The sequence below is a fragment of the Ochotona curzoniae genome, unplaced genomic scaffold (assembly GCF_017591425.1).
Source record: "Ochotona curzoniae isolate NIBS_2020 unplaced genomic scaffold, NIBS_Ocur_1.0 contig_291, whole genome shotgun sequence".
Lineage (NCBI taxonomy): Eukaryota > Metazoa > Chordata > Mammalia > Lagomorpha > Ochotonidae > Ochotona > Ochotona curzoniae.
This window is the reverse complement of record NW_024465649.1, coordinates 1,561,962-1,577,018: the sequence shown is the minus strand read 5'-3', so window position 1 is coordinate 1,577,018 and position 15,057 is coordinate 1,561,962. Positions and strand designations below refer to the sequence as shown.

General features: G+C 37.9%; 1 protein-coding gene across 4 annotated transcripts in view; it reads left to right on the top strand.

Annotated features, from left to right (window-relative positions):
• Nucleotides 1-15,057, top strand: part of PDE4B (phosphodiesterase 4B) — a 449,962-nt gene that overhangs the window by 325,371 nt on the left and 109,534 nt on the right. For all 4 annotated transcript variants that reach the window (XM_040978410.1, XM_040978413.1, XM_040978412.1 and 1 more), the window contains 2 exons: nt 9,715-9,751; nt 9,882-9,952. In XM_040978410.1, coding sequence (XP_040834344.1) covers nt 9,715-9,751; nt 9,882-9,952 — 108 coding nt within the window. The remainder of the gene's footprint in view (nt 1-9,714; nt 9,752-9,881; nt 9,953-15,057) is intronic.

Here is a 15,057-nt window from a genome sequence, read left to right as displayed (position 1 = left end):
TCCCAGAGACATTTATGAAGCTGCCATCTGGTCACATGCTTGTGTCTGTTTTTCAGAAATATTAACAAAATGCCCACTTGTTTGTCCAGATTGTTGGTGAGACACAATACTCTACCACCGATTAAGGACAGTTGGTGTTTTTTTGTTTGTTTTGTTTTGCTACTATTAATTGTAGATTTCTATTTCAGGAGCTATGACTGGGTGGTGTTGCCTATTTATTACATTTTTTGAAATTAAGTAAATTTGGGTACTGAAATCCATGTCTTAAAAAGGGCTCTGACATGCATACAATTGTATTTAACATCATATGTTATAAAAATATCAGTAACTCCCTTAAGTCTCCAGCTTGGAAAATTCCACTAGGTTCTGTTCCATTAGTAGAAAGGAGGTCAGCAAGGTTCACTCTCTTGTGGAAGAGGCAAAGGACATTTTAAAGCTAGTGGCAAGAAAGATATTATGAAGGACCATCAATTTTAATAGAAACTCATCACCTAAAATATCTCAATCACTATGTAGGTCAAAATTCACTTTTTCACTTATTTGACAAGTGTTTGCTGAGTCTCTCCAATATTTCTTACAGTGTGCCAGAACCTGGGGGTAAAAAAATGAAGAAAAGAGTGAAAAAATCACAGTTAAAAACAGATTCTGTTCTTTAAAAGTTTGCATGTTCTCAGAAAGGTGTTAGCCACAGATAAATGCCAAGAACACACAGAAGCACAGGTAATTCTGCAAAGTAGAAGGAAACACAATGAGAATTAAATATGGAGCCAGGTTCATTCATGTCTCTTATCCCTGTTAATCTTCATAGCTAGCCCAGCAGGTTGATACTATTATTATCCTTACTGTAATGACAAGGCACTTGGAACTCTGAAAGATTTGAGAAACTTGTCCCTACCATGGCCATATATCATACCACATCCAATGATTGTGCTAATGATGATGATGTTAGTGCATTTTATGTTGCTATAATAACAACAACAAAAAACAAGACTAGGTACTTTATAAAGAAAATATGATTATTTGACAAATAATTCTGTGACTGGCAGGACCTAACAGCCGGTTGCTAGCCTGGTTGCTACATCTCAACATGGCAGAAAAACACAAAAGAATCTAGCTGGGGCTAAGTGCATGGAGTGACCTTGCTTTATAATAATCCATTCTCACAACAATTAACTCCATAAAACCTACTAAAATCCCTTTAGAGTTCATCATTTCAAGAACTAGGTCCAACATCTTTAAGAGTTAGCTGCCTCTTCCCTCATCATACTGGGATCATGTGATTCCAACACATGAATTCTTGGATGGCACAATAAAACTGTGACCAAACTACAGCAATGACCATGTTGAAACCTTGTGGATTCCTTTAGCATATGTGTGACCAACTGCAAAATGGCATTTCTCCTACCAAGTATAGAAAATGTGTGGATACAGAGTGGAGACATCGAAATGTAACCATCTTGCTGTAGATCATTTAGGATTGGCAGTTTCTGAGTACTAGGTATTCTATCCCACATCAAAATAAAAACCCACCTAGTCGTCATCATGGGAGAAAAAAATCAGCATTGTGAACTCCAAATAATTAAGGATTCAAACTCAAAATATGTTACAGAAAAAAAGACTAGCTTTGAAACTTGTTATTTGCTAAATTAATTCCTCTGTGACTATTTCTTCAAAGAAAAATTCAAGATTAAATTCTGGTGACACATACTTAAAATCTCAATATTATAGAAATCCTTGACATGAACAGACCTTAGGATCGCATTTCAACTTGGTTACAATTGTTGAAATAGATTGGTCTGAGTGACTCCACAATTCAATATCCTTGGTAGCAATGACTTACTGTATTCTCAGTTTCATTGAGCAGTAAAGTGTACCCCCAATCTTAGAAGCTATGTATTGCCAACCTTAAATTTAGACCAACTAGGATAGGACATATGTGAATTATCTAGCATTGTATTCACTTACAAAAGATAAAGATTTTAAAGAAAAAGTGGAGAATGTACTTTTGTGATATAGAACAGCCTTTTCTAAGAAAACAGTTGGCAACATAATGACAAGAAAACTGAAAACTGAATATATTAAAACCCTTGCATGAATAAAAAATAGTGTAAGATTTTGCTATTTTAAATGTTTCAGCTCTACAGTAAAAATTCTAATATATTTCTCAGTTTAGGGATTTAAATTGTGAACACCACAAAAGGTAGAATTTGGATAATTATACCGGTGTCTGATATTTCACTTATCAGAGCCATATTTGAAAATCTAAATTCACACAGGCATGTGGATCTAAACTAAAGTGAGGCTCTTACTGCTATTGCACCTTATTATTGCTTTTCAAGATGAAATGAAACAAAAAGAGAAAGAGCAGCCCTTGAGTGTCTCACTGCTTCTCCTGCCTCTTCCCGTGAGAAAGGAGGATGATAAACCACCAGCCTCCATGTGAAGGTCATTGGTTGGAGCTGTAGGAAACCTGCTTAGCAGCTTTTACAGAGACTTCAGCAACCTTGCAAAATTCCACTACTTTAGATTCTAGTAATAAAGGAAACCTTGACTTGGTAAAAATTTCTAACTACTTTCAGAAGACTAAGAAAAAATTATCATTGACTAGAGCAAGTGAATAGAAGAGGGAAATAAAAACTAAAAATGACAAGGATTCAGTGTTGTGGTATAGCAGGTAAAGTCCCTGTCTGATGCTGACATGCCAAGTGGAAATCCATTTATGTCCTGGCTGTTCCATTTCCAGTGCAGTTCCCTGTTAACAGCCTGGTAAACCTGCAGAAAAGCACCCGATTGCTTGTGCTCCTGACACCCGTGTGGGAGATGAAGCTCTGGGATCCTGCCTGTAGCTTGGCTCACCTTTGGGCAGTGGTGGCCACTTGGGTAGTAAACCAGTGAATAAAGACCTCTGTCTTTCTCTCTCTTCCTGTAACTCTGACTTTCAAATAAATAAGTAAATCTTTAAAAAAAATCTGACTTTATCTTTTAGCCACAAAAGAGAGACCAAAATAATATTTTTCTAGTAAAGCAACACGACACCACCACTGGCTTCCCCAGAGGAAACTGGATACTTCCCCAGATGTGGCAATCAGCTGCTAGTTTCCCCACAGTGTCCATGCTTACCATCATCTCTCATGTAATGCCTTGTCACACTGATGTACAGATTTCCCAATAGGATCATGAAGTTCTGCAAACCAATGAGGTCAGTTTTATTGCCCAAACTGTGGCAGAAACCACTCTGGACAGGATGGAGTTTTGCTCATCCACCTGCAGTGTCTTGGGAATGGATATGTTCATTGGATCATCCCGTTAGCAACGTACTTCACAGAAAAGGAGCTTTGTAAAGTTGTCATTTACGTAAGGGCTAGTGGTCTGTTGAGACATCTGTGAAGGCAAATGAGAACTTGGCATTAACCCCACTAAAATTTAAGATATGTTTAGTGATGGTTTCCCAGAAAGTACAATGTGCTTCCTAAGGCTTACGTTAGACTTGTGATCACCACACCTACTAGCTTTTAGACATCACATTTCCTTTATTATCGCTAAATAACCTGTAACAAAATATCTACATGGTATGTATTATGTAAAATAGCACACATTGCTTTAATTTAAAGTACTTTCTGATACTTTAACTGAGTTTATCACCACATACCCATTGTAGTGAGCACTGTAATTATCTTTTAAAAATAAGACTTTAGAACATGGAACAGTTGAGTAAGTTGGCCAGTAATTAGAAGCCAAGGCTTAATACAAGTGACTAAAGCTCACAGATATTCATCACATAAATAGGCTCTAAATTAGGCTGAAAATGAAAAATGCAACTTACATATGATTTCAAGAATTTTACACTAAGGTAAACTTATCTCCTAATTCTGGTTCACAGGAATCTCTTAAAGTGTCCTCATAAGGTTAGTTAGGGCTGTACTTGTCTTTTCAGCTGCTATGAGCATTGCATTGATTCTCTTTCAACAAATTTATCTAAATTTTCTGGTATTTTGCTAACAAATAAGACCTTGCCTGTGTCCCCAAGACTGCTGAACAAAAATTTACTAAGTTAATAGGCAACTTTTATGCCCTCCGTTGAGGCCAATTGTAGAGAGTTGCACACAGGACTTTGAAATGTCAGTCCAGCAAGGCAGAGAGCCTCCTGAGGATATTACAGCTTCAGCTACAGCAGTTAGGCAGGTGGAAGGAAGGATGTGCAAGAGGAACAGGCAAGAAGAACTCTAGGCAACCACAATTCACTATGGCTGAAGCAGAGAATTTTAGGGATGGGGAAGTTGTAAAAGATGAGGCTTCAGCAATAAGCAGGAACTTCTTCAAGAAGCGCATCTGTTGAAGTAGTCTGGATTTCACCAGTAAGCAGTGCGGAGCTACCAATAGCTTTTAAGCAGAATAAACACATAATCAGAAGTGTGTTTTTAAAATGGCTCCAATTCCTTATGCAGACTAATTTGGAGGATGGACACATCTAAAGACTAGCATTCAGGAGCCAGATGGACAATGCTTTATTTCCTCATGTAACAGAGGCGAGGGCAAGCTAGGATCAGCAGAGGGCGCTGATTGATTTGGTCATGAGAGAAAGGGAGGTTGCAGTCCAGGTCAACGTACTGGATGGATGCAACATTTCCTGAAATCAGGAACATTCCCTTATCATATGAAATCTTGTGTTTGAAGGGAAAAAAAAAAGAAATCTTGTGTTTGAAAGTGCTTTACAAAGGGTTAAGAACAAGATAAATATGAGTTATCTTTATTGCAACATTAGCAAACATAAGCATATTAAGAGTCTCTTACTAGCTGGGAAGATCTACATGCAAATTCTGGTAATAATAAAATACTAACTCTAGCTAAATATTATTTAGCTACCATTTTTATTTAAAGGTGTGTGTGAGAGAGAGAAAGAGAAAGTGTGTAAATCATTTGATTTTCATAAAACTGCATTTGTAAAAGTAAAGAGAAGTTGACAGAGATTACATGTTTTACAGCTAGCAAAAAAAAAAAAAACCAGCTGAGAAATGAATGTTGGTGGCTACTAGACCTGTGTTCTTCTTTTAAAGATTTACTTATTTTTATTGGAAAGGTAGATTTACAGAGAGAAAATGAGACAGAAAGAAAGATCTTCTATCCACTAGTTCACTCAACAAGTGACCTCAGTAGCCTGATCTGAGCTAATCCCAAGCCAGGAACCAGTAGCTTCTTTCAACTCTCCTGTGTGGGTGCAGGGTTCTTGGCTTTGGGTCACCATCTACTGCTTTCCTATGCCATAAGCAGGGAGGTGGATTGGAGGTGGAACAGCCAACTCATATGGGATGCTGGTGCTTGCAGGCGGACGATCAGTCCATTGAACCATCGTGCCAGCTCCTGAGTCTGTGTGCTAAACCAGTGTGGTATACATCTCTCTGTAAGGAAGACTAGTAACTGTAGATGGAAAGTGCAATTATGTCTGTGTGGAGAAAGAGAAAAAAAAATGAAAATAGTTAATGAAATTCACAATGTACCAATGTATTGCACAACTTTACTGTAGAAATTCATTTTATTGTTTAAAGCTAACTTGAGCTCAGTTTGACGACCCAATTCCAAAATTGGATTCTAAAATTAAAGTCCTCATCTTGAACTTTTTAGTCAAGCTGTAATGTGCTGGTTCAGTCACTAGATGCTGCTCATGTTATTGTTCTGAATATTTGGTCTTTGTCCTGAGTAAGATGACTTTAATGCTGTGGGAAAATAAGAAATACATCATTTTTATAATCAATCAAGTATTTCGTTACTCCCATTTATTTTTATTCTTACTAATAATGTGTCAATTCATCATCTTAAAAAATTCTGACTAATACCATAGGTAATCTAGCTATACATGAGCAGGTATTTTGTTTATTTTCTAATGTTTCACAAGTTGTTTGACAATTTCTCTACCAGCTGTTATCTGATATACAACACTTGCTTTTACAGCTAAAATCAATTAAAGGAGCCAGTATTGGTATCCATAGACTCCTATCTTTGTCTGAATGTTCTGCCCTCCTAAAGTTCAGAAGTATTGTAAATTTTGCTTGTCTCACTATGATCATTAGTTTGTGTAATTCACTCAAGAATCCATCCGCTCTAGGCATATGTATGAATTTGCTTCTGTTGTATGTGTATTTATCATGTATTTCAAGTCCAGAAGTTAAGGAAGCATGGAAGGACTATGTAAATGTAAATTCATTGCCTTGGCAGGTTGCAAGATAGCAAGATCTTTCTTCAATCCCAATATCCATGTAAAGAAAACAGCTGGGATAAAGGCAATATTATGAGACAGTTCACCATACTACATTAATCATGATTGCTCCCTTCCTAATTTCTGGGTTTTTTTTTTAGATTTATTTTTATTATTATTTTTTTATTGGAAAGGCAGATATACAGAGAGGAGAGACAGAGAGGAAGATCTTCCGTCCGATGATTCACTCCCCAAGTGAGCGCAACGGCCGATACTATGCCGATCCAAAGCCAGGAGCCTCTTCCGGGTCTCCCACGCGGGTGCAGGGTCCCAAAGCTTTGGGCCGTCCTCGACTGCTTTCCCAGGCCACAGGCAGGGAGTTGGAAGGGAAGCGGGGCTGCCGGGATTAGAACCGACGCCCATATGGGATCCCAGGCATGCAAGACAAGGACCTTAACCACTGTGCCACTGTGCCGGGCCCAATTTCTGTTTTTTTAACCTGTTGCTTCTTCTGTCCACTTTTTAAGACCCGAAGTTTGTTATTTGGGCCCACATTCCAAATATACTGCCATCAAAGGAGCCATTCTCAGCCATTGCTATCCTGCTATGGCAGTTAACTCCTAAATCTATGGCTACAGGTCCATCAATATAAATATCTTAAAGCTTAACATGTATTTTAAAATGCAATAAATGCCTTTAAAATGTTCCACTTCTGTCCTATATTTGATTGCTCTTCATGACTTAACAGTTTTTTTTCAGTTATCCATTTTCTAAAATGAAAAATAAAATCTGTTTCTTTCTGCCCCTTTTGCAATTATGTGGTGCATCCTGATCTGTAGGATCTATTCAACTTCACTCCTCCTATTTTTTTCTTATCCCTACCTAGTCCTTTATCATCTGAGTCACTTCAGTGTCCACCTAAGAATTCCTGCAAGATTTCTCTCCCTCCAAATCATCCCTGATTATCAATAGCATTCCACTTTCTCCTTGTTTTAAAAAACAATCTGTTCATCTTTAACACTAGGCAAGAACTGCGAACTGTGCATTAGTACATTTCAGGACTTCTCTGATGACTTCTACAAGACATCTTCTTACCATTTTTATAGTTCCTCTATCTTAGAACTATTTACATTGGGGCAGGATAAACCTTTGTTGTAGGAATCACCATGTACATTGTAGAATATTTATTAGCATCCTATCCCTATATACTGCATTCCAGTAGCAGCTTCTTGGCCCTGCAATTCTGAAAATTAAATATGCTTCATATTGACCAATGTCCCTCTCAAGAAAGCTCCCTGCCACTGCAAGTTGACAGCAACCATTTCACTATTAGCTCATTGTAGTCACATAATTCTCACGTTCTTGCATATGCATAATTATATTTATAGACATTTTGTGTTCTAAAAATATTTCTCACTTTTCATCTCACTAAAATCCTGTTCTAGCTAATTTCTGCCTACTGACTTAAGCCCAATTCTATGATCTCTGTCTAAACTATCCATAATGTATGTGTGGAGACACTCCAGGCTTTTCCTTTACAAATATCTACATTTAACATGCCCAGCTCCACCTAAGCTGACCCAACGTCTAGGTAACCTCATTCAAGTTCTTCCCCATTTCTGTGACTCTGCTTTACCATTCTTGTCATTGGTAACAACTACTATACCTGCCTTGTTGGACTTGGCCCTTTAAAGTTGTACTACTCCTCTCTCTGATCTGAAATTAACCTCTTTCTTGACACCATTCAGTATCCATTGTTTGTATTGCTTGTTCTATATTTTCAATGTCTCTGGCAGAGTTTTTAACATTTTTCTGCCTCTCCAATTACATTTAAATTTCAAGAATTTTGAATTGTGTACAATTTGCTTTGTCAGTTATGTGGTATCAGCATGGAATGTAAAGCCTAGTACCTGAAAGCATAGATTTGGAGCATCAGACAGCCTCAACTCTTTCACTTACTATTCATGTGCTAAGCAAACTTGATGTCATCTTCAAAATGGGAATATTAATCATAACTGCCTCACAACATTGTTGTAAGAATTCACCAAAATAATACAAATCAAGTGTTTAGCACTGGGTCTGGCATACAGTAATCATAGATCACTCATTGAATTATCATTCAAAGTAAGCACGCAAAAGTTTGCTAAGTTAAATTAAAGGAAGAGTAAGTGGAAATGAAAATATCCTATGAATCAAGACCCCAGGATGGGAGTTCTGGTTCAGAATGTTAGGTAGCCATTTCTGAATGACTGTATCCCGCTTTGGAACTCCAGTTCAGGTTCCAGCTCCTCTACTTCCAATGCATCTTTTGGCTGATATATCCTGGGAGGTAGTGAAAGATGGTCCATGTGCATGGGTTCTTGCCACCCGTGAGTGAGGCCTGGATTGAGTTACAGACTTCTGGCTTTGGCATGGTTCAACACCATTGTGGCTATTGGGGAGTGAACCAATAGATCTCTGTCTCTCCTTCTCTCTTGTACTGCCTTTCAAAAAGATAAAAAAAATTAAATTAAATCAAGTATTTAACTAAGACCCCATGTCAAATGCCTAAATTAGAAAAAGAGGTCTGGATTTCCTGGCCTCACATAATGCCTGCTGTAGGGCAGGCTTTCCATAATTATCAGTTATCCCCACACAGCTAACAAATATGGCACCACATTCATTATGAGGGCATTATGAGGACAGAAAAGGGAGAATAGACTAACAAAAGGTCATTGTCACAAGCTTCTATACTGCTGTTAAATTTTCACACTATTGTAGAAAGTTGGCACAATTCTGTGACCCAAGTACAGGCCAACATGTGTTTTAATATCTTCAAAAGAGAGCTTGCTGAATGTGAGCTTCGGTAGATTTACTGAAGCCTATGCCATGAAAGGAGACAGTGCACTTCTGAAATCATTTTCGTCTTTTCCTAAACACAGATTTACATAACAATTTAGTCAACTCTTTGGAACAAAATCAGTGGCACTAGCATGGTTGCAGACTTTACACTCCCATCAAAAGCTTTCCTTGGGTACTTTAAGAAAAAAGTTATATTAAAAACAAAAAGTAATGGGATTCCCAGACAGAAATCTGTGTTTAAGTGGCATTAAAGCTGTGGTTCAAATCAACAAAATCCAGGAAATCCAAAGTTAACCTTTATCCACACTGTTATACCATTTTTTCCAACTCTATGTGTGCCTTTGAGCAACCCTCCCTTTGAATTTCCTGGCTCTGACAACCAAAATCCACTAGTTGCTTTGAATTACAGCACTTCGGGCCTGCTATTTAATGAGACTATACCCTGAGGATATAGACTTACTTCCAAAAGCTTTTATGTGTAGTCCCTATAAATACAGGAGTCATGAACCTGGTGTTTTTCCTTTCAAGCGCTCAGATCCCCATAAGCTTAATTGTTGAATACAAGTAAAAAGACTTGTTTGACATTTGTGTTGCTGACATGGATGACGTTTAATATTATAGTTTATATGTTAGAGTTATAATTCAAGTGCATCTTTAAATGTTTTCTTCTTTCTTCTCACCAGACATGGCGATGACTTGATTGTAACTCCTTTTGCTCAGGTATGTGTCATTGCTGCTCCTGGCTTGCTCTCACTCTGACCCTGGGTGTGGTTTCTAAGTGTGGTCTCTGACCTGCCCACTTGTTTCCTCCTTTGGTCCCTAACTAACTATTGAAACATTTTCCTCATAGGTCCTTGCCAGCTTGCGAAGTGTTAGAAACAACTTCACTCTACTGACCAACCTTCATGGAACAACCAACAAGTAAGTACCGATGTTGTGTAAAGAATCACTTCCTTAAAGGCAAAAGAGATTGAACAGAATTTACAAAAAAAGCACTTTACAGCAATTGCATCAAAATTTGTCCTGCAGCTGTATTTAGATACACAATGAAAATAGAGTGGAGTATCTATGGTGTTTTGGAACTGCTAAAAAGTCAGGAATTATCTAGTCTAGATCTTATTAAGCTTTTTATCTGTAACTTTTAATACAGCGTTTGACAAATGAAAAGAAAATGAAACAAGGATTTTGTGTTATTGACTGATATTTGCTAGTTTTGCTAATAGTGATCATAAATTCTGTTATAAGTATTTTGAATGTGTTATCAATGAATTCAGACATGTACAATTAAAGATAAAGGGGCCAAAGTGTTCAAGTCCAAGTTGCATACTTTTTGATAATATATAAACAGATTTATGCAGTTTGCTGAATATGAGACAGCTGTTCTTTGCCTCTGCCCCCAACTAACTGTATAATCTTGATCATTGCAGCTGGCTTTGTTGATCCTTAGTCTCTTGATCTGTATTAAGAAGGGTTGGTACTTGATAATGCCTCAGTAAATGCCTCCTCCAAAATAAATCCAGACTATGGGACCTAATCTAAGTGCCATGCAGTTTGCTCATTTGCATGTTTAAAAATAATAATAGAAACCAGATAATAAAAAAGATGCTGGAAAGAGAAGATGGAGAAGCACTTGGTACATTGATTCAACCTCCTTCTTTCACAGAAGGCAAAACCATAGCCCTCAGGACCTGGAACCTGCTCACTTGCTAACAACCATGCCATAAGCACATGGGAGTCAAACCTCTTCGTCCTGATGGGACAGCCAGTGCCAACTCTGCAATATTCTATCCCTGCACTTTCTATGAATGTTTATCAGTCCTGTTTTGCTTCATCCAAATTTTGATAGCATACCTAAAAAGTTGAAAGGGGAGTTCATCCCGCTTTGAATACTTACCTTTCTTTCATCATCCAGTGGCTAATCACTAAGCCTTTTTTGGCACACTCAGTCACAGTCTTTCCCCTCATTGATTCCCCTCTAACCTATCATCCAACCTTGGTCTCAGTGAACTTTCTCACATATCACTTTGAGGCTGGCAGGCCTGTAGTAGTTCACACTTAGAGTGACGACAAAGTTTAATTGCTAATGCCTGACTCCCAAGGCAATTCATAAGCCAGATTCAACTGACAGTATTATATTTTATTATACTTGATATAATACATAGATTGAAAATTCTTAATCTGAAAATCTGCAAAAATCAAAAATTCAAAATGCTTTCTGAACTCTGATGTGATACCACAAGCGGGAAAATTCACACTGATCTCCTATGACATGTTCTAGTCAAAATGCAGATGCATAACAAAATCATACAGAATTATCTTCAGACCATTTTGTGCAAAGTGTATGTGGAACAGCTATAAATTTCATGTTTAGATTTGGGTTCTAACCCAAAAATATACAGTCAAATATTCTAAAATCAAAGGAAATACAAAGTCCAAAGCCCCAGATCTCTCAGTTATGGGACACTGAATGTGTGCATGACATTGAGAAGCCCATCTCAGCCCCTTTTAGAGTATTATTCCTGTAATTCTTTCATCAATTCATTCACCTTAAATTATTTGTTTAGCATTCACTGTTCATTCATTCATATATGTAATATGCATATAACAAATATTTCCTGAGCATCTACCACGCACCAGGTACTGGCAACATAACAGTGACTGAAACAGACAAATTCTTTGCCATTCAGGGCATACATTAGAAAGCACCTGGGCTTATAGTGCTGAACATCAGATCAGGTCTCTAGCCACAGAGGATTATGTTCATCAACTGTGGTCTAGTTTTCCCCTGCACTCTCTCTTTTTCCATCCTAATTATAGATTTGCCATTGTCTCTAAAATGTCTCTTTCCACCTGGCAGTGTCTGCTTAGCCAAATCCCGATTGTTCTTGTGACTCATCTCTGAGATCATGTTCTCCAAGTTACTTTTCCTGATCCCACCAGGGCTGGCTGAATGGGCCTGTGTTTTTTGTTTGTTTGTTTTGTTTTGTTTGGTCCCAAAGCACTCTGCCAACCTCACAGCACTCATTTGGATTCCTGTCCACCACAGTGTGTCCAATGTGTTTAACTTTCTTTCAGTTTCCAGAGCTATCAGAATACCTGATACATAATTTGAGTTGTATCATACTTTTGAATTTCTGAAGAAATTTGTACTGAAATAAGAACTAGCAAGTATTTAGGAAAGTGTGCTTCTTCTCTATACCAGTCTTTTCTTTTTTGCAGAATAAGGCCTCTTGACACACACTTGCAGGCACACTTTTGGCACCTGTCAATTATATAGTCAAGCAAGCTAATTACCCTCTCTGTATCTCAGTTTCCTGTTCCACAAAATAGGGCTATTGCTGGGGCTAAAGGAGTTGATATTTGCGAAGAAGACCTAAGATACAATGCAGCACAGTCAGTGTGGACTACTATAATTGATGGTTATATTTCTCTGGCTGAATCAAGAGGTAGTCGAACACTTTGAGATTTTCAAAGTGTTGCAATCATCATAAATCATGTTCATACAGAGGTATTGGTAACTCCACTGCAAAATCAAACAAAACTTAGGGAGATTCAGTGATTGCATTTGCCATACCATTTCCAGAAAGCAGAAAAGCCACACATGAAACATGACATCCTGACTTGCATTGCAGGTTCCCTCCCGTTTATCGTGCTAAGTCCTCTGGGTGATGGGAGGAAGTTCCCAGAAGGCTTTGGATAGAAGAATTTTTAATAGGAACTTAAGGAATAGATGAAGATCAAAAATCCTGAATGCAGAGACATTGCTAATGTTTTCAGGAATTAAATTTGAGGGAGAACTTCTGGACCAGAGTGGAAGCTGGGATAAGGGTGATGGAATGATTAAGGAAAGAATTAAACAACCCCTTTAGCATGGAATGTCTCAGAACCACTGCATCACAGCCTCTTAGAGAAACTGTGTCAAGGCATGTGTTTTTCTGATTAGTTAACATGAGCTTAATTGATCTTGCTTATTAACAGCAAAAGCCACTTTTTAAGAATCAGCTCTTTCCACAATCTTTGGTGTTTTTGAGCACTTGGACTTTCAAGAACAATGTATCTTCAAAACATGATTTGTATGTGCAGAAGAGACCCATAGTACATCCTCACACTGTGGCCTTTTAAGTCATCTTTAAGCCAAAGCAACCATGCATATACAATTAATTGTAAAGGAGTTGCCTCTTATGATATTACTGGCATCTATATCCATATGCCAATCTATATGATTACTGATTACAAGCACTTCCTTGTAGCTAACATTAATCAGTACAAACTGAAGACAGGTTACATTCAGCAACAGCACTTCACTTTGGGCAACTACGAAGGCCTTGGTTTAGTTCAGGCTGAGAGCTGGAGGATGGGTTTCAGCCAAAATGGGACAACATGGCAGAGAGTACATTTAATTCACTCCCCTGTATTCCTAGATAGTCAGTGTCCTCAGATAACTAAACAATTTATCAGAAGGAACTGAAGATAAGAATATTTACCAGGAGGGAATGTAACAACTGACTCCTCACTCTGCTACATTTTTACTCAGAATTTACTTTCTAAGTTATTTGACTTGGGCTCCAGGATGCCACTCCCTGCCTTGAATGTAGCTTCTAAGAGATAATTGTGTCCTTGGAGTGATTTTCATGAGACATCCAGATAGTATGGTTTGTTGCATGAAAAGGAACTCCCACATAGAACTACACTTCTCATGAGTTAACATTCCTTTTATCTTCTGGCCCCTTTCTGTGGATAAAAGTAGTCTATTGTCTGAGCTTTACCACACAAGGGGTGCAAATTTCAAAATTCTTGTTGAGGTGGTTTCCTTGCACCTCCCTAAAGTGTCCCACAGAAGGATGCTTGATTGGGCCCTTATTTCCTTGGCTGCAACTAACTACATCTCCTTTGTCATCGACATTACTTTGAAAATACAGCTTTCATTTGGAGTTGTTAATTCATATAAACATCCCTAAAGCATTTGCTGGTTTCCAATCCACCAGTGGAGTAATAAGGTGGTTTATGAGTGAAAGTGCCCAACACACAGCAGTCTGTAACCAAAAATGGGCGGTGAGGAAAGGGACCTCATCCTTAATCGTTCAGGGTGGTCTTAGCAATAACAGGAGAATCACCTGTGGCTATCAGTAAATCATATAACATCTTTGCTTCAACACTTGGCTGAGCATAAGTTAATCAACACGCATGTAATCTTTGGAAGGTATTAATAACCACTTAATTTTTTTCAGCCTATATCTAAAGTGTCTTTCATTGCTTTATGTACTTTGGCATGGGATTTAAATTAGCTGAGAATCATAAAATCTTGGGCATTCGGAGTTGAAAAGTGCCTGGCCAAATTTCCTCAAATAAATGGGAAAATGTAAGTAAAACCCTACCAACAGGACCCGGCACATTGTAAATCAGCAGTAGATGTTAATTTCTGCCTTCTTTCTCTAAGTGAGGAAGAAACCAACAATGCTCAATGGGCTGCCTAAAGCAAAACAGTTGGAAGGGATCAGAGCCAGGATTAAGATTCCCGTATTCTTATTCATAGACCACTTCTTTCTTCAGTGTGCTGTTCAGGGATGGAAAGCATTAACGTCTGTGGCTGTATTATCCCCACAATTTCTGTTGCCATTCCCAGCACTCAGGTATACAATTTCTTATGCCTTTTCTGTAAGTAGGGACCCATTGGAAAGTAGGTAACTTATCTTATTTTCCTTTGACAATCTTTGCACTTTTTAGTTGATATTCTCATGTCCTATAAGCAATGTACCCTCCAAAAGTCACTCACATATTTTATATGTGTAGAGCTGCTTCTTTGTACCAGGCATCAGTAGTAAGTGATGACATTAATAAACATAGTCCCTTCCAGGGTTGCTTTTACTAATCAGCAACTCTAAATAAAGTCATATTTTCAAAATTAACATCTGAACTGTAGGGATTTTTCTAATTCATGCTCTTACCGCCCCCAAAAGAAACAATTAAGTGAATCAATTATTGTTTGTAGCCATGCTGCTATGAAAACGGGAATTTCCAATATTTTT